The sequence below is a fragment of the Triturus cristatus genome, chromosome 11 (genome assembly GCF_964204655.1).
Source record: "Triturus cristatus chromosome 11, aTriCri1.1, whole genome shotgun sequence".
NCBI lineage: Eukaryota > Metazoa > Chordata > Amphibia > Caudata > Salamandridae > Triturus > Triturus cristatus.
The window spans coordinates 813,922,797-813,948,210 of NC_140594.1; the positions used below are offsets into that span (position 1 = coordinate 813,922,797).

The window sequence follows — 25,414 nt, forward strand, 5'->3', positions numbered from 1 at the left end:
TAGAGATGAAAGAGCACCTCTTTAACGAACACTGTATCGTAATATATTAATAGTCCACACTAGATACCTCTCTTACTACTCATTGACTTCGACCGTGTACAGCTCTCCTCTACGTCTGGCATAGTTTGTCCAATAGAAGTGCTACGTATATACATACATTAATGAGTACACGAAGTACAGGAGTATTCTTTTAAATACTTATACATACCTTTTTGAATAGGCTTGAAACATCAAACTACCAATTAATAAAAGTATAAAGAGGGCACAGCCCTTTTCATGTGTACTAATTGTATATGAATATTCCCATGTTATTCCTATTTTAATTGTTTGGTGGGCAATACAAAAAAGGCATGCAAGTGTATTTAAAAGTACATTCCAGGAGTACCACTCATACCCATAAATGACTGCGAATGGGCCACCATGTTTTGTTCTTGGGATCACGAGTCACCAGGACATGCATCACTAGAATGTGAAAATCTCAAATCCCTCCAACTATTGCTGAATAGAGCCATAAAAATCTGCAAGATGGCCCAAATGGATACATGTCATAATGCTGAAATTAGGTTAACCGACAAATGGAAAGAGTCTGGGGTGACTGCCTCCTAAAATAAACGCCTATGGTGGACATTTTCTAACATTTTGTTCCAGGTTTGAACTGGCACAAACTGTAGAGTTGGGATTTAATTTTCAGTGCAAAACTTGTTTTGTGCTGGAAAGTAGCCCTAAAGTAACACAAAGCAAAGCCATGCCCTACTTTGCTTTTTTTTGCATCAAGAGAGCGTTCCATGAGTGGTACATGAGTGTTCCAATGCTATCACCTGTGGTTTATGAAGCAAAGCTCTACCTACTGACATTTGATAACAAGGTTTTTCTGCCACAAAATAATGCCCCTTTTAGGTTGGCGTTAACTTGGAGACATATTTCTCCAAACCTTTCCAGTTTTGTATATGTGCTGCAATGTATAGCACACATTTAAAGTCAGAAAAGTGTTAGAAGTATGTCTAAGCATTGTATTTTGTACTGGAAGATTAGTCTTCCAATACAAAACCTATGCTGGACAACACAAACACACCTCTTTGCACTTTGGTGCAAACCAGCCAGAAGTGCGCCAGTGCAGGGAAAAAGAAGACCAGCGCCATATTTTAGTAGATATGCCGCTGTTCTGCTCTCTTCCTTTGGGCAATGCAGTGCAGCAACTTTGATTACTGCGATACGTGAAATGTAAGTAAATCGACTCCTATGTATGTAGTCCATATTAGCGTGTCCCCATTTTACAGATGTTTTACCCTGCAATCGCATACACACTAAAAAAGACGCTCTGTCCAGGGGTGAGTCGAACCAGGTGGTATTATCCGAGCAGAGGATGCTGCTACTATTATTAACAATAAAAATAAAGAATATTAATAAAGATAATACTAATTATTACGTATTTGTACGTAGCATGGCCAACTAGCTATATTAGGTGTCAACAGTGATCACTCACTGAGCCTAAACTGTTAAGAGCGACGGGAGGGGTCAAAATCTACGAGTGCAAAATATGTTCGGCAAATACATTCAGCACATTGGGCTAAGCTTAGAATTAGGTGCAGTACATTACTTTGCAGACATTAAAACTAGATCTGGGAATGGGTTCCTCATTCAATCTTATTTTACAGGCAAATAGTCCTGTAAAACTGGAACAGTATAGGTAGGAGTTAGGAAACACATTTCAAAATACACCTTCCTTTTTAATTGATTCCTTTAATATATCGTTTGCATTTTTCTTTCCTTGTCCTCTATTTAGACAAAGTTTTGTCATTGAGGAAAAAGTGCTGAACCTCAAAATTGTCATGACTGGCATTAGGAATATTTTTTTTAGCACTTTCCTTATGTTTATTTCTCTTTTTTTATCCTTTCTCTAGCTTGAATTAAAAGCTTCAGTATTTCTACCCCTTGTACCGGTAATATCCCATGTTCTAAACGGACTTGAACTAAAAATAACAATTGCTCTAAACGTTAAGGTCTTTTAAAGCTGTATTCCAATATATAGTATTTAATTGCTACACTTTGGGTAGTCCTCTGTGTAATTCACTTAAGCTTTCTCCTAAGTATTCAAGATGAATCCCTGTGGTAGTTTAGTATATCACTTGTATAGTGCAAACATAAATCTGTCGGATTTCTTGTTGCCTGAGCCCACAGGCCGGAAGATAGCATAGGACCATGGCAAACACCACCTAAAAGGCACGTTGATTCAGAAGCAGATGACAGTAAAGAAAACAAGCATTGGCATAGCCAATAGGTCTCGCCTTTGGGACCTTATAAGTGTTTAGCCATGCAAAAGTTGCATAACTAAATACTTATAAGGTCCCAAAAGTGAGACCTATTGGCTATGCAAAGCGGCCGTGCGGCCACGAAAGTGAAAGTAATTGCGGTAAAGCACGGCCCGCGTGCCCACGCACATGCACTGTAGCTCTAGGCTGGCCTAGTAGCACTTTTTGGAGCCCTCTCAATAAGTCTCACCATACCAGCGCATGCGCTGGGTCAGGTGAGACCTAAAAACTGGACCGGTTACCATTAAGCATAAATATAGAAGGAGCTACCCTTTTGCGAAACACTGGCGTGTTGAAATGACGCTTTTAGCATTAGTAATGATTGTTCAATTAACAAGAATACTGATATTTGTAAATTTTAGATGTTAATGGTAAAGTCTTTTATTGTTTTTTGTTTTGCCTCAATTTTTGTTTTATATGAAACTTATGTAACAATCATTAAACTGGTCTAGCTAATGAAGTAGCTAATTGGTATTTTTGCAGGAATATCAGGAAAATGACTTAATGACACTATAGATAATTTGTCCGCGTTCAATGAAGAGAAAAACTTTTTTTGGAGCATGAAGTTTTTTGGGTAGGTGGTGTAATCAACCTTACAGAAAATGATTTGATAGTAACGTGGATATGAGCGACACTAACTTTTATAAACAGTTGTTAGAGCGATCTTAGGATGTACTCATCATTTAATGAAAAAAACACTTACAAATGATCTATAGCAAAATGCTGTCAGTTCTGTAATGAGATAGGAATGATCACGATCCTAGAGACACTAATTAAATTACAATTTATTGCTAATTATTATCTAATGAATGTATTTATTCAATTAAATTATTGTGCTTAACAATATGCAATAACATAAAATATTCATAAACAGTTTCTTACACACAAAATACCACCAAGTTGAAAAGAAAAAAGAACTTAAACACACATCAGCCATTTCAAGAAAATAAAATACAATGTATCCTGTCCCACTTCAATCCATGCACTCAGAGTAATCCTAATATAGACATAAATACAATTTATGACTCTATCACTTACTCTACAATTTAGCAGCATTCCCTGCGTCGCATATTAACTCCGTCAAGTTAAGGGACTCGTTCTTCAAGTTTTATTTTGGTAGATTGGCGCGACTTGCTTTTCTTGTATTCCTGGTTTACTAGTGCATTTCTAGAGTAGACCAGGATACTCCTGGAATTTAGTATTAAACCAGAGGTACTCCAAGAGCAAGAAAGTCAGAGAAAATTATTTGGGAATCGAGCCCAATCTTTCGTATCAAGGGTACTTCAATGGCACAACAGCACTTTATACATATTAAAACACAATACAATTTAAAATTGTATTTATTTTAAATCTCAAAATTGACAAAGTTTATTTACACTAATTTTCCAACTAGCTTTCCACAGCTTCCAAAACCACATTGGGAGAGGGGCAGGGACTATGGGCACAGTGACAGCCCAACCATGTTTGACCCCTCTAGCACAACTGGGGGAGCAGACTGTGTTCCCCAGCTTCACAGAACCCTCTCCGAGCCCCGAACACCACACAACCCCCCCCCCGTCCATGACCCATAGTAATTCACAAATCCCATTTACCAGCTGCTCAGAGCAAGTGGTAAACAGGATTGTAAAAGAGGTGGTTATTGAATGAAGAATCAGGACTGACAGGACATGTGGAAATTGACTGGATCTGCATTTTATTCCCCATTCCAGGGTCGTTTACTTGTAAACGCCATTCTGAATGTGGGGATATGAGATGGAAATCGCTATTTCTGCCCCATGTATCCTTGCACCAAATGGGCAACTCATAATGAGTCCATTAGTGATTTATTTCCTAGTCATTTAAATGACTTAAACACATGCACTGATTTGTCAGATGGTTACTCAAAACGGATTACTTAAAACCTTCACATCCACTTCCTTTGGCCATGCGCCAATGGTTTGGTGCAGGGCCTGGCTTGTCCCCTTGTCCACAATGCTCACTCTGCATGATCTGTGCCCAGACATGGTGGGCGTGTACATTTTCTTTTTAGACATTTTTTCAAGATTTCCCAAAAATTTTCGAAAATATTGGCGCTCCTGATTTTTTGTTTGTGACCCTCAGCTGCGCCCATGCAAGTAAGAGCTCTGGGGCGGTGGGGCCCGGTGGGGATTTTGACAGATGACGACAACGAGGGAAAACTAAATAAGTAATTAGTTTTCTCTTGTTGTCTTATGTCGAAATCCGCCCCCTCACCTGACCCCACCACTCTTACCTGCACAGGTCGCGGCTGGTGATCCTCACCCACAGTTGTTCAAGCCTGCTACAAAATATTTGGCTTATTATTTTTTGAGGCAGCATCTGCCCCTCTGGGACTCCCCGTATCCACCCTGCAGCAGGGAATTCTCCCCATGCCCTCTTACACCTCCATGACATGATTGTCCAAAACACAAGAGTTAGGTGCCTGACATCTTGCTATAGGCAACGGGACGCTTCATTGCTGCCAGCCAGTGAGATTGCTCGGCTCCAGAGGTCATGCCTTGCATCTGCGAACCCAATGTAGACAAAACAGTATGGAGGAACAAATCGGCCAAAATTATTTCGAAAAGGATACTTTTAATTATCCTTTCGTCTGTATATAAATTCACATCTCATTCTTCATTTTTTTGCTGAGCATGTATAACAAACATATATTTACAAAACACAACCTATATACATAAAACGCAAGTACGCTACTATCCAAAAATAGGTATTCAATTAAGGATCCACCTTTCAATAGTGTGGACATCCATGAGAGCATATACATTGCATAGGAAAAACATTATCTCCAAAAGTTCAAAAGCAATGTGAAACTCATAAGTCCCAACACATTCCAATTTTTTAGGAGCCCTCTGTGAAACCAAAATGTCAACTGCGAACCCCCATTGGACGACAGATGAAAATAGTCCCTTATGCAAAGGGATCTGTTCATTTTTTAAACCCAACAGGTACTGATATGCAACTGTTTCCAGGCTGATTAACTCACTGAAGTCGACTGAATACCTTTGTTATTCAAAAATACATTAAAAAAATTGAACAGTTTCAAAAATACGTAAAAAAAATTGAACAGATTTGCACCAATTCAAAAGGACAGTAGACTGAGACAGCTCTAGCTTCAGGTCAGGTGTAGCTAACTCTGTTCGGTGGTGTTGGATATACTCTGGCTTCATGAACCTCCCACACACACAATACTGTTGAATGCTTGTGCTATCTCGAAAACACCAAAAATAGAAAAAAGTAAATAAATACATTTTTAGAAATTGTTTCTGTGTTCATGCAGAAGAGATTTCGGGCCTGATTTAGATCTTGGTGGACGGGTTACTTTGTCACAACAGTGGCAGATATCCCGTCCACCGAAATATAAATCTCGGTATATCCTATGGGATTTATATTTCGACTGACGGGATATCTGTCACCATTGTGAGGAGTAACCTATCCATCAACATCTGAATCTGGACCTTACTGTTTTTGTTCTCCACTGCAATCAATGTTTCTCAGATCAGCTATTTATATTCGTACCCTAAGAGTTTGTTCATAGCTGTGGTTTACCACTTGAGTGCCTTCATCAGTGTTCTGTTCAGGTGCAGGGAAGGCACCTCCTGCTCTATCTTGAGACGCTCTTGGCTTACTTGAACTTGCTCACGAGAAAAACTTTTTGGTGTTTACATTAAAGGGCTTGATTAAAAGAAAGCCATTTCATTTGTAAATGCCACTTACCATTAACGTGTGCAAATTCATATTTTGTTTTTATAAACCATGAAGTTAGATTTGTAACTCCATCTACTCAGATTTAATATTACATCATGGTAGGGGTGGGCGGAATTTGCGAAATTCACTTTCGCAAATTAACGCGAAAATGTTAAAAATCTCCGCAAACACGCGGAAATATCGCGAAGATGCAGAAGTTTTTTTCCCGCCCATTCGCGGTATTTTTTGCGTGGTCGCGGCTCGCCAACTTACCCATGCGGTTGCTCGCGGGCCCGGCCATCTTGTTTTCACTTGTCTCGCGGTGCATGATTGCGAGAAGAAAGACGTGATCGCGCGACGAATGACGTTACTGCGGGAGCGAACTGTCGCAAGACAGCGCAAACGGCTACCAACAATCCAACATCTCGAGGAGAACGCGACTGGATCGGGAAAACTTATCGGCAAAGGCGAGGATTCAGTTAAGGCGATCGCGTGCACGCGAGAATGTATTATTTTACAGCGCGAGCAAGCAAAAAGTTTCCGGTAAAATGCGGATTGCGAAGATGTTGACATTTTCGCGCTCTTCGCGGAACACAAAAATGTCAAATTATCGCAATTTCCGCGAGCGGAACGGAATTTTAGCCCAGGCCTACATCATGGTAGTGTTTTCGGAAAGGACATCTGCTTCCATTGGCAGGTAGTGGGCATCCCATGGCACAGAGGCCCTGTAAAGTGTGTGCAGTACCATAAACCTCTGACTTTATGGGTGTTTAAAAATATCTTGGCTGTTAGCCACTCTGGAAACGGTCAGCGATGTATTTCTTGTCATGGGCGGGAGTAAATCTCTTTTCAGGCTGGGCAGTGGCTGCATTTACGATGCTCTTTGCACGTGCAAGTTTAGCTTACACAAGTAGCCTTTTCTATTAAATAACGTGAAAACATTCTTGGCACTCATAAAAGGCGCTTTTACAAAGATTTGCTCGTGTATTGATTTTCGTGTGAGTGGATCTACTACCAGTGGCAAAGGGTGGGCAAACGCAATTAACAGAATGATGTAAGGCGTATGCCTGGAAAAACAGTGTACTGGAAATCGTAATGAATTTCTTTAAACGTAGAAGCTTATTGCAAACAATGGGTCTGTCTGTGGAGATGTCGAAGGCGTGTGTTTATGGGGTGAATAGGTGGTCTAATATTGGTTTGAGACTATTGAGGAGTGGGTTTAACAGTAAAATTGTCTGACCTGGAACTGATCTTTTATTAACTTTTCATGAAGATGAGTGGCCACTAGTAGGAGTACCATGACAGATATTATTGGTCAGGTTTTTGGAGAGCTTCTGATGGAAAGAATCAAGTCCTACTCAACGAAAGACACCGCGTTCTGAAATGGGCTCAGGATTTAATTCTGCGAGTGATGGCCGGCTAGGTAGACACAACTGGTGAAATGTGTTCCATAGCGTTGAGGTGCTTCCTTATTCTGTCAGTGTTGAATCATGCTATATTGGAAGGCTGGTAGGAATATAATTAAGTACTATCATTAACGGCTATATTATAAAAAAATATATATTTTTTAAATAGTCTTTAGAATCCCTGTAAATGAGACGATATTCCTAAATTGATTTCTCGGATCTGAATTTATGTTTTTTTGAGGCTTCTGAAGAGTAATTGTGAGTGTTCTGGGATGCTGAACTTCCACAGAGCGTTGCACGAAAAATAAAGCAGTAGCAACGATGGCTTTATTGACTCGCCAAATGTTGGGTTTTGTTGCCCTTCAGGGCAATTTTCAGTAATTTCTGAACAAAATATTTTCCACCTATTTGATTTTTGTGCACATAAACACTTACACACCTGTAGGGGTTGAGGCTTAATTCTCTGTAGTTGCATCAACCTCAAGCATTACACATATATGCATTTCTGTACCTACACCCTTAAGCATTTAAGGATGCGAAGCCTGGATGCATGATGGTAAGTAATACAGTACGATGGGAGGATGAAGGGGAGAATGAATGAATAATGTCAATTACTCTACATTGTAATCTACCATTTTAATTGGTTATAAGGGGATGGCCCATCTACATGCACATAATAACCAGGGTACCAAACTTGAAAAAATGGGAGAAAACCTTACCCTTCATTTCCACTGATTGGCTCATTCTTACTGTAAAAGGAAAGAAAATACAGGTTAAAAATGTACTGGATTAGTAGACTCATATGTTAAATAATTTGAGATAAATACAGTAACATTAATCATATGGGTTGTTGCAATCATCTGGCTGAGGCAGAGAATGTAAGTGGAATATAACATGGGAGGAGTATTTGCAAAAACGGGAAGGGGGTTATGGCCCCCTCGAAGCATACAGATATTCTTGTTCTTATTATCATGTATATACTCTATATAACGCATGCTTTTGTTAATCATTTAATTCAAATGTTCAAAGAGTGCAACAATGTTTTAGGCTGATAATGCATCTAAAAGTACATGTATTATTCATTTATTTAGCAAGGAACACAGCAGTCTTAGACAAATGTGCAAGAGAATTCAAACGTTTTTGTTCACATTTTACACACTCAGTTACCAGGCTCATTTTTCCATAATACTGTTGAGAAATGGTAGTCAAGGAGTGGCAGCTCGCATAGGGCGTGCTGCAAAGCGGTGAGGCAGGGCGGGGGAGGAGCAGGGTGAGGGTGTAGAGAACTTGGAACGCGGAACGTAATAATTACGTTCCACCGTTCCGTCGTATGTCCGTGTTTGCCACCCCCCACCCTGCCCTTCCCCCGCCCCGCAGCACGCCCTATGGGAGCGGTCACCGGACTTCAAGCGTGAGCTACTCAGGAGCGGGGGTGGGGGTGTAGCTTCAAGGACGGACTGGCCAGCCAGGCAAGCGGGAAATCCCCGGGAGGCTGGAGCCCCAGGCGGCCGGGTTTGACACTTGGCTGACGGTTTCAGCCTTCAGGAATGGTGGTGGTGCCCGATACCGATGCTGACCGCAACTTTAAAAAGTTGTTCTGGTAATAGCGCATTAGCACCTCTGCCCGTGGGGGCTGAATTTATAATTTTTTCCGGGGCTGCTTTAAGTTTCCAGTCCGGCACTTTCATAATTACAGAAATAACATCCATGCCATAAGAGTCTTTGCCACGTTTCGCCCTGAGCACAATGGTGCTTGCTGGGACTAGCTCTCTGGTTCTTTAAAGACTAGTGGCATAAAATTACTGAAAATTGGACTTTCTTTTCTGATCAGGCAGCATATAGAAATAACACTGAATTACAATCAGATTTTTGTGTTGTGAGCCATTTATGTAGGAACACTCCTTTTTTTGGGCAGGATTTTAGTGCTAATGCAGTGCACACATTAGCTAGGTAGAAAATAAGAGATTCCAACATACGTTACCTCCACAGTTTGCCATTTTTATTACTTTGTACATGTGCTGCCTTAATTTTACTGACCATAATGTTCACACATATGACACGCATTGAAATGAACAGTACTCACGTTGTAATGAATTAGACTGCTCTTCAACTTCTTGAAAGTGAGGCGGGTATTTATTATATTTAATAAGGCATGACTTAAAACGAATATGACACATGTTAAAATGATTATTAGCAAAGACAACACATAGCACAACATACCATGACCCACCCAACACTCCAGAGCTCTTATACACGAAAGGGATATCTTGGACCCTAACAAGACAACATATTTTGAGTTATTTTCATATACATAGTTCAAGCCTGGCAATGCAAATAACAATTGTGCAGATGGCACTTACTTAATTGGCAGTGATCTCCATCTCCACGTGCCAAATCAATTACAACTAAACATATATATGAAATTCTAATTGCAGCCACGCTAGGCATGAACCCTACTCAAACAGAAAACAGACTCTGGTCTGTGATGGAATCCTCGAGACCTGGGCCTGAAAATACCCAAATCCCAGCAGCACTGGACGCCACGACATTGGCAACATAAAAGTATCTGTTAATATAATATAGCATACCATATATGACTTCCAACAATAATCATTAAAAGTTACCAGTAGTTCCAAATGCATCAGACAGGACACTATTAAATAGCCGCAAATTCAATTCCATTTTAGGAGCGACAGCTAAACTCAATTGGCTGCCACTTCAACAGAGGATCAACTTCAAAGCATTGTGCATTGTTCTATTGATAAACCCTGCATGAGAAAACAAAAGGGCATTTCCCTGGTTACCGAAATGCAACCTATGATTGAAAGAGGCATTACTGCATTAATGCTGCGCTAATTTTATTAGAACTCTTGTTGGCATTTGACACGATCTCTCATGAGATCCTGCTTCTTCGTCTCTCCTAGATTGGAGTAGAGAGGAGGGCGTGGCCTTGGTTGAGGTCCTTTCTAGAAGACAGGGAACAGGCAGGTTGGCTTAAGCCCTACTACTCTGATGTCAAAGTTTGCATAGCTGATGCCATTGGTAATGTACAGTGACTATATCTCTCTCTTGTCTCTCCTATTCCTCTCCGGCTTCACCACTAATTTGTCTATCCTTTCCTCTTAACATCTCTTTCTCTCTCAAAATGCAATCTAAAGGAGCTAGCTATATGTACTCCAATACGTAAACGACTATTACCCAAGCTGGGCTAACCCTGTAACAGTGGCTGTTATTGTATTCTATGTAAATGCAAATAAAAATTTACATAAAAAAAAAAGCTTAAGAATGGAGTGCCTCAGGGATGTGCCCTGGTCCCCACACTTTTCAATGTCTATATGACACCATTAGCACATCTGATAGAATGCTTTGGCATCTGTGTCGTCTCATATGCATATGCAATAGATCAACTGTTGGTCTAGTTTTCCAATCAGGAGGACACAGGAATCACATTGAGGTAGATGCAACAAGCAAGACAACCTAGCATGTGGACTAGAGGTTGGCTGAGAACCAAACTACAAATGTATAGGGGGTTTCAAATACAAAATGATTATGATTCCCAAATGATATAATAATAAAATAAAAAAGGTACATCAGGACCTTCGTAACACATTTACGAAACATAAATTCCTTCTGGAATTGCCTTCCCATGTTCAATTCGTTTTTCACGTATAGAGTTTTATAAATCACGAGGAAGAGTGCTCAAAGTGCCTCCAATGTGTGAACACACAATGAAATGAAACATGAAATGATTAAGATTCCCTAACACTACAGTGATAAATAAAAGGTGTGTCATTGCCTTCTCAAACACATGTATGAAACGTGTCAAAACCAATAATATTCCTGCCTGTTTTTTTCCTTTATCTGTACAAACCTTTTTTATGCACAAAACTTCATCAACTACATAGAAGGGCACTCGATATGCGACCAAGGTGGAAACAAACAATCAACCACTACCCCCTGAAAATAATCAAATAACAATTTTGCAAACAATTATGGAAGAAAACTAGGGAGACCATATTTAGGTTTTTAGAATCAATCGCTTTTATTGTGCGGGATCCAAGTAGAATGAACACAGCTTCCTGCCTACATCACAAGGCCGGCAGAGCGGAGCGTTACGCAGGTTTACACAGCTTTTTGGCCCACAACCCGGAGGCCGGCCGGGGAAGAGGCAATCGTAATTAGCAGCCATACCTTATCCCTTTTAAGGGAAACTACAACACAACAACATTAACTAAAACAAAAGTAGCAGCGCCAGTGCAATCTGTCGGCCTCGGACAGATTTCAACGGAAAGGTTTTGGGGTGAGAAAGACCTAAAAGCAAATATTCAGGAGCGCGAGGCAGCGTGATCTGAAACACTTCGTCAATATCATCTAGGACTGCCGTCCAATAGTGCACCAATTTCGGACAGTGCCAAAGCAGGTGAACCAGTGTTCCCATCGCCCCACATCCCCGCCAGCAGAGATCGGATTTACGTTTTTCCCAACCGTGGACCCGTGCCGGCATGTAATACCAATATGTAACCACCTTAAAGGCAGACTCCGTCCCCACTGTATTATGTGCAGTGTGATGTGCCCTGTATATTACATGCTCCCATTCCTTATGGGTCAGGGGCCTGCCGAGTTCAGTCTCCCAGCGCACCTGAGCTTTGGTACGAGTTTGCGCAGAGCGTGCCATGAGCATGGCATACAGTTCTGATATAAGTCGGCGGTCGTCCTTTTAGCGCACCAGCCATTGTTCGAATGTCGTGAGTGGACGGGACATGCAGGAAAAATTGGCGAGCCTAGTAACCCAATGCGAGAGCTGATTGAAGGAAAATGCATTAGAGGGTAGCAAGTCGTAGTCTTTTCGCAACCATGCAAATGGAATCAGGCCCTCAGTATCAAAAAGGGAGCTGACCCTGTTAGACCCCTCCTTCCGCCGCCTCTGAAAAACGGCCGACCTTTGACCCGGGGGAAAGTCTGGGTTGTCGACGATAGGAGTCATTGGCGAAGGAAAGGATGTCCATCACTTCCTTAAAGCTACACGATCCCATACCTTGAGGGTAGGTGAGGTAACCGGGGAGGAGTAGAGTCCCCACACCCATCTTTTCGAGGTAACCACAACTCCCGCCAGATGTTCACCCACGCAACGGACTGGTCCATGAAATTCCAGTGTTTGCTGGACAGTGGCCTGTTCCACTCCACCAAATAGCGCAAACAGACCGCCTGATAAAAGCCCTCAACTAGCGGGAGGCCCAGACCGCCCTGTGCTTTCGGGTCCTTCATCTGTTTGAGGGAGAGGCGAGGCTTCCTACCTTCCCAAACAAACTTGGTAATAAGGGATTGTAATTTCTTAAGCGCCCCAGCGGGCGGCGTCATTGGGAGCATCTGGAAAAGGTATAACATGCGAGGAAGCACTGTCATTTTCACCACCGCTACCCTCCCAAACCATGCCAGCCTGAGACGTGACCAGTTGTCCAGCGCCTTGGCCGTGTGCTCCAGCACCAAGGAATAATTCAGCGACACCGCTTAGCAATAGTCGGGGTAATCTTGAACCCTAGGTATGCTATATCATATTTAGGTTTTTATGGTATTATAAAGGGATGCCAGAATAAGTAAGAACCGGAGTCCTGTACTCGAAACTCCACTCCATTTCCTGACATCCAATGGGAAAATCTGGATGCATTTCAGTAGACGCAGGTCCAACCAGCATGACAACGCTTCAAAAACAGACCCAATCAGCCAGATCCTGCTCTCGACGACGGTCTAAGCAGGGTCACCAAGGTAATCCTGCCGTGCTGGAATCTTTGACGAAGTAAGTGAATTGAATGAGTGTGTGTGGACGAACGTGGCGGTAGTCCATAGCGGATACCGCTATTCTCCCATTTGTGAGAGTGAGTAATAAGCTTGCCACAGGACTAACAGCCCGTACATAGACCGCACTGGGAGGTGAGCAACATGCACCTTTTTCAGCTATTTTGAGACTTCCAAACTTCCAAACAATGTATTATAGCACGGTAAATCTTGGGTGACAACACAAGTATGTATTGGGGTCTTTTGATATACAGCGGGTCACCAGGTTGAGGGATATAAAACCAATGTACCACGAGACAGGCAAAGCATACAATTACTGCGTAAAGGGGCAGATCAACTTGTTTGTCTATAATTCTCAAAACACACCAGAGCGCGAAAAATAAAGACACAAGGGAACAATGTTACCATCTGGGAATCTCGCTAGGAGAGATTTTATTAATATGAAAATTGCTAAATTACTAAAGAAATGAGAAGGAAAACCAACAAAAAAACTCTAATACGAAACATCTTGTATGTACATATATAAAAAAAGCTTAATATTTTGACAGCAGCGTTCTCTCTCCTGTAGTGTTGGACTACAAGACTCCCTCCTGAACCACATGCCCCTTGAAGAATAATACCAGTGGGTAAGCATGAGAGTGTCGAAGTATGATTGACACAACAGGGTGGTGATTGGAAAAAGGAATGCATAGAATATGATCTGCACAGACAAATCACCACACTTAAAGAGTGCATCTGGACCTATCAGATAGCTCACCACCTACTTTAAAGCACAGAGTTATATAGAGTAAGATCACAAATCACAGGAATATAAATAGTCACAGGATCACCTATTCATATTGATTTTAGAGAGATATTTACAGGAAAGACTGTTGCCAGAGAGTCAATCACCAACTAAAGATAGGTATAAAACACGATAACATGGACCAACGTTATGAATGTATGAGACACAATTTAAAAGTCAGGATGGGTGAGAGAAGTAATAATGGCCTCTTTATCTCTCTCCTTTCTTAGAAAATCTACTGAAGACAGAACAAAGACAGGTGAGCGCATTAGGCCTCACGTTTGTGCATGGTGTGCGTGCACAATAAAGTAGCAGGAACAAAACAATAAAATATAGCCCTGACGAAGGCCCTAGACCCATGTGGGCTCCTAGCGAGGGCTGAAACATGTTGGCATAGTCACAGGGGTATAACTAAACGAATGAATTCAGTAAAACCCAAAAATTCACATTTTATCCATACCCCAGATACCCTCCAATTAAAGCATTGCATTTGGGTATACCTTGAGGTATTTTTAACATATCACTCATCTGGATCCCTGCTTATCCAGTACTACTTTATCTAAGAACTCCCATTCCATCTATGGTTGAGTCCGCCCAGGTAGTATCATCTTACCCAGGTGTGGATAGGCGCCAAAGATGAAGCATGTCATTTTAAGTGAGTGAGGCGTCTACTCCAATATCTTTGGATAGCCCCATTCTCCATGATAGGGCAGAGGGAGAACACAACATCCTGAGTGAGTAAGAAGCCCAGAGTTCCTTCGGAGAACTTTCGAGGCAGCAGTTGTTTGTATGTGATAGCATTGTCTCAAATTCAGACCCCTCACAACTCCTACTGATCTACAATAATAATGAGCCTAAGAAAACCTCCAACTTTGCCACCTGTGTATCAGCTTTGGTGGGATGGCGGAGGGCTAACGCCCTACAGTGCAACCCTGACAAAACAGAGGTTCTACTATTTGGTAACAATCCCCTGTTAGGCTGGTCCATGGCCTGGCCTGCCGATTGTACATCCCCTTCCCTCCTACTGAAATGGGCAGGAACCTGGGAGTTCCTATGGACACTAAACTATCCCTCAAGCCCTACATCCCTGCTATAATTAAAACCTCTTGCTGTATTCTCAGGATGTTAAAGAAATGTTTCAATTTTTTGCCCTGGTTTGCTCCGAAAACCGTGGTCTAAGCTCTGATTCTATCGAGATTTGACTATGCTAATGTCTTGTACCTTGGCTTACCAAACTGCCTGATACAAAAACTAAAAAAAATACAGAATATGGCCATACGCCTCCTGCCTAAATGTTCTTCATTGTCTCGCTATCAGAACCAGTTACATTGGCTGCCAGTGAAGAAGAGGGTTATCTTTCAAGAACTGACAGTAGCACATGCAGCCTTCTACAGGGCTGGCCACCTAAATACACTCAGGGCAGACTAATACGCTTTTGTCCCAATAGACCTCTGAGATCTCAATCATCTCTTCTGTTGTGTGCCCCTCTCACCAGATGGAAAACATGGGAAGGCTAGGCCTGTGCTGTACTAGATGCTAGACATTGAAATGATCTCCCTGTATCCCCGAGAAGTATCCAGGATATTTAAACTATTTGTAAACACCAGAAAACCCACTTGTTCAAGGACTACGTAGGTCTGCCTGTCTCGGGGTCTAGCGCCAGAATACTCTAGTAGTAGCTGTGTGCTAAACAAGTCATACTATTCATTCATTCATTTATTCATCAATTCATTTCTGGTAAATGTACCTAGATTTTGCAGATCAATGTGGGGAGGCAGATCTTTCTCAGTAATTGTTACAAAAGTCTGGAACACACTTCCATCCCAAATTAAAAATGAAAGATCAATACTGAAAGTTAGGAAGCTGCTTAAGACCTGGATTATTGTTGAATAAAATCTGGATTTTGTGTGTGTTTGCGCTTTATGAAAAAGCATAAATAAATGAAAAAAGCATTCCTCTTATTCGCTGTTGTAGAACGTCAGACATTCACCTGTTTTTGAGTTCAATCCTGAATAGTCGTAATTTCCTTCAGCAAGCTATATTGTAACAGGATGCATATTGTTAAACAAAACTGTTTTATAGCGCAAAGTAGTTCACATCTTTCATACAGCCCAAATACATTATAGCATCATGGTACAGTCTACACATGGCAAACACAAAGAGATGATGGACGGAGCGTTGAAACTTTTCAGACACTCACCCCCAGTCACAGATCTTGGTTGAATCCATTATCTTTCTTGAGCTCACTTCGCCACCCCAGTTAAGACCCATTCACATTCAAATCAGTCTTGACCCTGTTCCTCATGGGAACAGTCCAGCCCGAACTTCCAAACCAGGTCTTCTCTGGGTGGGAACAATCATCCTGGGACCGGTTTCGGGGTAGCACCCCTTATCAGCCAGGCTAGCTTGAATCCAGTGGCAAAGTGAGCAAGGGACCCACTCCTGGGCACACCCTGCCAACTTAGCGCAAACAAAGAAAACACGATGAGGGGTGTTATCCCAAAGCTGTTAAAAGGATGCGTGTTTCTGGTCCAGAGAGAATTTGAGTCACTTCCAAATATATCCTGTGTCTGGGTATACGTTTTAAGAAAACAATAATTTAAAAGCATGCCTCAACAGGTATTTTTGCTGCAGGTTGAAACGGACATTCCAGATCTCCTGTTAATGTTTTTTGTTCTGAAACACAATGTGAGTTAAGGTTATACTTTGATTGTAGGACCGTCACCAGGGTAACAGTAAACACCCGTATCTGCTTCTGCTGAGAGGAGGCGTGTTTGATCAATTTCACTCTTCCATGAATTTTCCAAATTAGGCTTTCTGGGGTACACATCAGCTGCTGAGGGTTAAGGATGCTGAATGGAAGGTAGTATTTAGAACCATATATTTGTTTATATCACTCTTGCTTCTCAGTGCTTCTGGTGTAATCTAGTGTTGTATCAAACATCTCATTCATGCCTGCATAGATCTCTTTATAGTAGCCTCCAAAGACACCATATTTAGCTTCATCTTCTCTAGATCACAGTATTGGGAATGTGAGGGCTGTTTGCAGTATCTGATGGAGAACTAAATATAGAATTATTTGCACAAGTGTCTATTTGACCTCTGGTGAATGTATGGTATTACATTTTGGCAAACCCTACTCTCTCTGATATACAGCACTTTTTTGCTTGCCTGTGTTTTACCAGTAGTTTAGCCATTAACTTTGTAATTTGGCAACCTGACCACACAGTCACAAGGTAAAACATTTTCATGGATACTTTAAATGGACTTGGCTTTTCAGGAAATGCGTTGTTTACACCATTTGACTAATTAATCAATAGCCACAAAACACCATTGTTTTTGGAAGTTGATGCTTCAAGCTCTGTAATCGGAGCTAGGTTATCTTAATGCCACAACAGAAATGAGCAGTTCCCATTGGCTGTTTTTTGTGCATGTTTTATTAGGAGGAGTACAACTGAATAATTTATGTTATGGTTTTAAGTAACCAGCAATAAAATGTATTCATTCATTCAACTGAATAATTTATAATTAAGCATTTTTGGCAGGTGGGCATTTCAAAGAAGAGAGAGGCATTGTTTGACTACACTTAATTTACGTTTACAATGAATCTATATGGAATGCCATGACTAGCGGTAATGAGGAAATAATAGCACTGATCAGGCCAGGACCTCTCTGTTTCACACACCTGATTTGAATGCTTTGATTAGAGGCTTGGGGTGTGTGAGGTCACACTGTGTGGCTGTGTTTCCGCTGAGAGTCAGACTGGCCTAGCCGGTTATCTGGCAGTGCCTGAAGGGGCCGGTCTGAAAGGTCAGTGTGTGGGCCGTGTTTTTTGTCTGTTTCTGGGCCTGTTTTATGACCTGGTGGACCAGTATTTCCTGTTAGTTCCCTGATATTGCCAGAAATGTATGCATTCTTCCATACCTTGCAAAACACTTACACAGGGTACCTATGGAGATTCAAAACTGCCCTAATTTGGAAATGAGAACTACTTTTTTAGCAGCTTACTTCGCTAAATGTGGCCACTTTTATGTTGAAACCTGGGCCTGTTTTTTGTCCAAGTCCGATCCTGTTCCCTCTTGCTGGTTGCAGTTGTTTGCTTAAGTTCATGTTGTTCCTCGCTTAACCATTTGTATGAGTTATTATAATGCAGTCTTTATAGAAAAGTTTTTTCTATGTTTTCATATTTATGTTGCTGTGCATGTCACCAACCAAGCACAGGAGTAAGTTCACGAACGGATCAGCAGAACTTCAAGGGAAATTCTTGTGAGATTAAGGTGAAATATGGCACCGCCTCTGATGGACTTGCTGTTTTCAAAGAAGCATGCCTCAGAAACCTAAGGTAGGGGAAAACGACAATGGCACGTCAAAAAAGAAGTCTATGTTTTTTTAAAGCACTAACGGGCTTATTTACAAGCCGCTTGTAACACCAGTGCATCACTTTTAATATGCGAAAAAAATGCGTTTCGGCGGCGCAAGGGCTTATAAATAAGCCCCTAATTATCTGCAGTGTTTCCTGAAAGAAGCATACATACCTATGCCTTCTAAAGCATGTGTAGTATTTTATCTGATTGTGGTAGCACCTTCAAACCAAGGGTAAAATGATTCCATTCAAGCAAGCTCGTGGAAAGCTCATGGATCTCTGAGTATACATGGTTTGCCTTTCTCAATATTATGTCCATGAATGTGTATGCTCTGTAAGTATGCGCACGTGACACGAAGGATCACACATGCCCTCCAGATTTCCACTTCGATTAGTGCATCATTGCTTTATAGCCCCAAAACAAATCACAAGAAGGTACATGTCATATAGGTGATGCCGTATTCAACAGCCAGACCTGAGACCTGCACCTTGAATTTAAGGCGAAAACCTGCGATATAAGTCTGGTAGAGGATAAGTTGTGCTGTCACATGATTGTGTGATTTTTATCATCTACAGCACAATAGAGTAGGGAGGCATGTATTACAAGTGGCAATTTTAAAGCCATGTGAGCTGAAACAGGTGTGTCTACCACCCTTGTGTTACGATCCTAGCATTAATTTCGCATGCAGTAGCGCAGCTTGTGAAATTACGATGTGTAATGCCGGGAACAAGTCCATCTGGCCAAACTTCCTGCAAAAGTCCCGGACTTTGGTAATGTAATGTGGAAATCATTACATTACCAAAGGGAGAGGAGTTGGCCTAACGGCTAGGGCGGTCAACCTCAAATCTGGAGAACCAGGTTCAAGTCTCGGCAAGGGTGCAGCAACATCCTGTGATTCTGGGCAAATCACTTAATCTCCCTGTGCTTAACAAAAATGAATGTGTCCTCATGTAACGCAACTGGTGCGCATGTCAAGCGCTCTGATACCCGATACCTTCGGGTCAAGTTTGCGCTATATAAAACCCTGTTAAAATAAAATTGCAGCAACATCGACTTATGCATATTATTCCCCATGCAATCAGGGACCTATATGATTACATATAACCCCACTGTAATTCCAAATTACTGATACCCACAACATTGCTAATACTGGATTTATTTGGGCACTACCATCAGCATTACCGAAAAAGGTGGGAAGTCATTTACGTGTCCTACACAGATAACACAAAGGCCATCATTATGAGTTTCTCAGAGATCCAGGTTTGTATGTTATGGCCGAATCACTACTAGGACATACGTGGGTTCACTGCACCCCATGTGTCTTCCCTGCAAACAATGCACCACGAAAAACCTGGTGAATGTGCCTGAAAACAGGGAAGAGATGGAAGAACTGATGTGAAGACGCTGATACATGATTTTATTCCCCATTTCATAGTGGGAAACTTCTAATGGTGTGAGAATGCCACACCCCGCAGTTTAGAGCATTCTGCAAATAGTATACTGCCTTAGGAGTTCTGAGGAACTCCAAATGAGAGCCAAAGGCTTTGGTGTACTTATTCCTCATTTCCAGAGCACCGACCCAAAGATATTCACAGACACTTAGAAGAGAAGAGCTCTCTAAGATGTAACCCCTTATGTCTATTTATTTTTAAGTAATTTTTAGGTCGAGCCTGGGCAGCGCATGCGCTGCTCTGCGAGGCATGCTGCATTTGAGTATGGACTTGAAGCCCCGCCCACTCTCCACCCATATTGATCATTGACTTGTGTCATTGTCCTTCGTAAATGCCGGCTTCTGATTCATTAATAGGATTTTTACTTCTGCTGTTACACAATATGTTTATTTTAGTCTGTAGGCACTATTTTCTTTAATGGGTTTCTGGTACTGCAGGCACGAAGTGCTTTCCTGCAACATTCAGCTTGCCATGTGCGCTTTCACTTTCAAAGCAGTCCGGGACAATCGTGGCCGCCACTTTGCAATGAAATAGGTCTCGCATTTACAGGTCAGCTGAGCTCCCAGTGCGGCCGCACCAGTCGCAGTGCCCTAAAGCTGGCCCAGCTGTGTAGTTTGCTGCGCTTTAGAAAACAAGCATTTGCAATGCAATAGGTCTTGTATTTACAAGAGTTTGAGGTATTGGCATTATAAATGCCAAGCTTCAACTCTCGCAAATGCGAGACCTTTTGCATTGCAAATATTTTTTTGTAAAAGCGCCCCATACTGCGCTTTCACTTTAATGTCGCCCACGCCCCTTTCTTTAGTCAAGCCGCGTCTAAAGAAATGTACGCGGCTGCTATTAAAGTGAAACCGCAACATGGGGCACTTTTACCCAAAAAAGCATTCGTTTGTCAACAACAAACAGATGCTTTTTTAAAAAAAGGCACCCCATATGCGCTTTTACTTTAATGGCAGCCACGCCCCTTTCTTTAGACATGGCTCGTCTGAACAAAGAGTGCGTCCTCTATTAACGTGAAAGCAGGCATGGGCGCTTTTAAAAAAAAAAGTATTTCCAATGCAGTAGGTCTTGCATTTGCAAGAGTTTAAGCTATTGGCATTTATAATGCCAATAGCTCAAACTCCCGTACATGCAAGATCTATTGCATTGCAAATGCTAGTTTTCGAAAGCGCAGCAAACTACACAGCTGGGCCGGCTTTAGGGCGGTGCGACTGATGCCGCCACACTGGGAGCTGACCTGTAGGAGGGCACTGAACTCAGGAGCGGCAATTTAAAAGCAACTGCTACAGAGTTCCTTATGTATCCAGCTTTCAGGTAGTGATACAACTGTCAAGATAACTTGTGATTAATGTTCCTGCTAGAGAGAGAGAGATCAGAGTTTTGTCAAATAACAGATTAACTCGTCATGAAGTGGTGCAGAGGGTTAATATACCTGCTGCACAGAACAGATCTGTATTTTATGTGGATAGCTGAGTGGATTAGTAAAGCCAGCCTTTACCATCGTCTTAAAACAAATGAAATGTATGTATGAGAGGGGCTGGCAAGAGATAAGGGGCACTTTTGCTGGGTGGAAGTGAGGGAATCCAAGGGGGAGGTCATGGGGGGAGAGGCAAAAAAGATTGTCACACCGGGCGCCACCAGCGCTAAAGCGAGCCCTACTTTACAGTTTTCCAGAAGACAACCAGACCTTGACAGAGAATGATGATTTGGAGACAATGAGAGAAATTATTTGGAAAGAAGGAATGTGGAGGTGAAATATTGAAGGGTGGAAAGATAAAAAGATAGAAAGGATTTAATCTAATTCCATAAACCTCAAACACATGAAAAATCCATTAAATATTATGCCCATGCTCTAAGTAAACTGCATGTTATTCAATGAGGCATATGTGAGGTCTTCAGAATAAGAAGGTTTTGAAGTTGCTAGCTGGCTAAGCTTAAGGCTTAATTCTGAAAAAGTCCTAATGGCGAGGTGTGCAGGATATAATATATACAATAACAAGTATTGAGGAAACCAATAGTTCTCTCTCATTAAACCTATTGGATTTGCCCTTGCTTTATTCCCCTGAGATATAGTGGATGTTTGCACATCAGCAGTGGCCAACTTTGAATGATTTTTCCTGTGGTTTCAGAAAATAAATTCAAAGTTGACCACCGTTGATGCGTTCACATACGAGACAGCAATCTCTGGAAAAAATTGTGGCAAAGCCAACATGTTTCGTGGGCAAAAAATGAAATTTTTAATGGAAGTTGACCACTTACAAGTTCATGAAGATTTGCCTGATATATTTTGAATGAAAAACACATAGGAGTGATCCTCTGTCCACTGTTTGGAATAGAGGTTAAGGACATTGCCATTCTTGGTCATGACAGCGTGAACCAAGACAACATCTCTTCATCCAGTCACTATATCCAAAGGTGGTTGGGAAAATCTAGAGGCCTTATGATGGGTCTGTTATGCCTAATGCCAAGATGAAGACTATAAGGAGGATGTCCAGGGAGAAGAGGAAGATTTTCTTTTTTACCAGATTTAAAAGGTTAAATTTCCGCATAGCTGTCAGGATTTTAGTCAAAGAGCAATTAAGGAAGTGTTTACAGGAGCCTCTGCTCGATTTGGAATCAATCTAAACCCCTCATAAACATTCATGTAATTGGAGTTGTAACTCCTGCATCAATCTGATCGCACCCCATGTCCAACAATGACTCAACATTGATCCAGCTGAGGATTCACTCCAATAAATCACTAACGTCATTTCTTTGAACTAGGCAGACCTTATGACCACGAGCCAGGAGAGCGCATTAATCAAATCACAACTTCCTCACCAACAATAGGAATTTCCACCCTGTTTCCAGTAGCATTCTTGGTGGAAGTAATTTAGTCATATGCCCTTTAGTGATCCCAATACTAGGAACCTCCTCATCTCCATGAGCACCAACTGAAAGCAATTTACATCTACAAGCACTTCAATCCCATTGGGTGCTCCTTACTGATATATCTGACTTTAGTGCACTCAAAGCAAACATTATCATTGGTCCAATGGGTCAAGGAGGGGTCTCCCAGATGTCCAAACCCCTTATCATTATTCCCGTGGTTCCCCTCACAACTTTAAAGTCATGTTGAGAGGCGCATGGCCGAAGCCCTTTGATGAGTCAGATTGGTGGGATTCCTAAGTGTCCCCTAGGGTGCTGGTTATTCCATCTAGACTCAGACTCATGCAACTCAAAGACCTCGTCATGGCCTACCTCACACCTACCAGATTGTGGCGGGCTCACAGGTTGGCCTCACTGACCTGTAACGATACCAATGCGAGAGGATTGATTTTTCCAATGTAGTGTGGGAATGTCCCCTGCTATAATTGGGTTCCTCCCATTCAGTATACCTGCATTTTTTGCTTTATGGATTACCCAGTTTTGGACTTTATAGTGTGGGTGAGTCTCAGTACATATGTCTTACCCATGGTAATCACATGGTAAATGGACTGAGCATGTTTACCACCAGTGTCCACCTTTTAAGATAAGGCCGCTGCGACGCAGCTAGGGTACGGTGCACTTGGCTGGTTACATGTGAACACATGTGCACACGCGTGTGCACACATTTGCCTGATGTGCGTGTGAGACTACTGTCATGCACAGCCTGGTAACTGCACACAAGTTGCCTGGTGCAGAAGGGCCTCTGTAGGATTAGATATTGACTTGAGGTAGCCCTTATAATGTTAATGTACACTCATAGGGAAATTCAGTGTGGTTTACTGCATTATCTTCAATGGCACTTTATTACATACATGGGGGAAAACTGCCTTAGAGTGAAGTTTCACTTCCCTCTGGTCTAAAATGTCCAATGACATATCAAAATGGGATGGAACATGTGTGGGAAAACCAAATCTGACAGTTCAAAGAGGATATCCGTACAACTTATGGACTATCCAGGATTACCACATTTCTCTGGCTCAGCTGAGGATCAGAGCCCAGGCCTTTTGTCACTCTGCTGTGCCACGTTAACTGCATTAATTTCTCTCCAGCAGCCAGAACAAAGGCCACCCCATACAAAAGGAGTATTTAACAGTGCTTCTCTCAGCAGGGAAAGGGTGGGTATAAAAATCTGCATTTGTTAAATACTTGCACCAGCTCTGTTGACAGCCTCAGCGCACCGAACAAAGGAGGAAGCTCAGACAACAGGAGCCAACATTGGAAGGGGCACCTTTTTGGACCTTTGGTGGGAAAGGATCTGGCAGTGATGTCAGTGAGGGGCAGAGCTGTGACCCCAGGAGCAGATGTGACCACTGACTCCTGGGTGATGCAATTTATAATTGTCCCAGCATGCTGTGCAGGAGGATTGTGGGAGGGGCAGACAGGTGATGTGGCACCCTATTGTTGGCTCTGGGTGCCTGGCTTCTAGAACTTTACACCCCTACTAAAAATGTCTTTCACAAATGGAGACTCTCTCTTGAATGGGGTTATTTGTGCTTTCCACTGCTGGACCCTGGGAGTGCAACAGCCATGGAAAACAGGAAGGAGAAACCCCCTGATTCCCAAAAGGACTAGGGGCTCTGACTCAGTTGACCCTAGGACCAGTGGTCTCTCTAACGGCCAATGTGTCTTGCCCCCTTACATCCCCTGAGAACCAGTTGGGGAAAAGCACTGGATTTCTGTGCCAGAGACAAAGACCATGCGGAAAGGTGGCACAGGAAGCCAGTGGAACCGGCTCCCTATATCACACCACTTTGGAGGTGAGAAGGTCTACTGCAACTGCTCATGGTGGCTAGAGCTCACCACCAGGAGTAAAATAAGCCCAAGATAACCCAAATGGGCCCAACGGGGCTTGAGTTATGGTCTTTCAAAGATTGGTAACCTTTGATCTTTTTCAAGCTTTGGAGCGCATGGGGCTCCACTGCACTGTCCGTCAATTACCCTGGGGTTGACTAGGGGCTATTTATTTTTCCCAGGGAGAGGAATTACGTGAGGCCCTCTCTCCAGGCTCATTCCTGCCCCCAGGGGCTCCCATATCCTTGAGGCTGACACAAAAATTAAGGGCACATCATGGCCCACCCAACTGTGGAGGCACATCCTTCACTCCCTGGGATGGGGTAGTGGGACGGCCACCACACACCAGAGACACCCTGCTCCCAGGAGCAGGCAGTGGAGAAGAGTTGCCAGCTCCTGCGTTCAGCGGACAGATGCTGCAAGTGCAGGGAACTGGCAGGGGACACCAGGACTTGGCTCTAAGCAATACACCCCAAGTGGGAGACATCTCTGAGGGTAGCCTGAGTGGCACTGTGCACCCACTGCCCTAGAAACCAAAAACAAAAGAAAAAAGGCTAAGCGGCTCTCCAAGGAACTGCAGGAGAGCTGTTAATAAAATATTCACTGCTCCTAGCTAGAGCGCCTCATGATGCCCTGTGAGGCTTGCTAATTTGAATGTTTTCCTTGTATTGTGGAGACTACAGGAGAAAAGCGCATCACTAACAAATTCAGAAAGTGTTGTGGAGGGCTGTAGGAGTTATGGCAGCCCCCCAGACTTAATGTTTGTAAAACTAAACCTATGTTTATGGGGTCAAGAAATCCATGACTCTCTCGTATTTTCTCACGTTTTTATAAAGCACTCACAAGG

The 25,414-nt window shown here is 42.4% G+C and overlaps 1 protein-coding gene across 1 annotated transcript in view; it reads right to left on the reverse strand.

Moving 5' to 3' along the window:
* The window catches only part of LOC146785475 (phospholipid scramblase 1-like), a 454,376-nt gene that overhangs the window by 390,997 nt on the left and 37,965 nt on the right, over window positions 1-25,414 (reverse strand). The window contains exon 2 of the mRNA XM_085634540.1: window positions 8,137-8,166. Coding sequence (XP_085490666.1) covers window positions 8,137-8,161 — 25 coding nt within the window. The 5' untranslated portion in view covers window positions 8,162-8,166. The remainder of the gene's footprint in view (window positions 1-8,136; window positions 8,167-25,414) is intronic.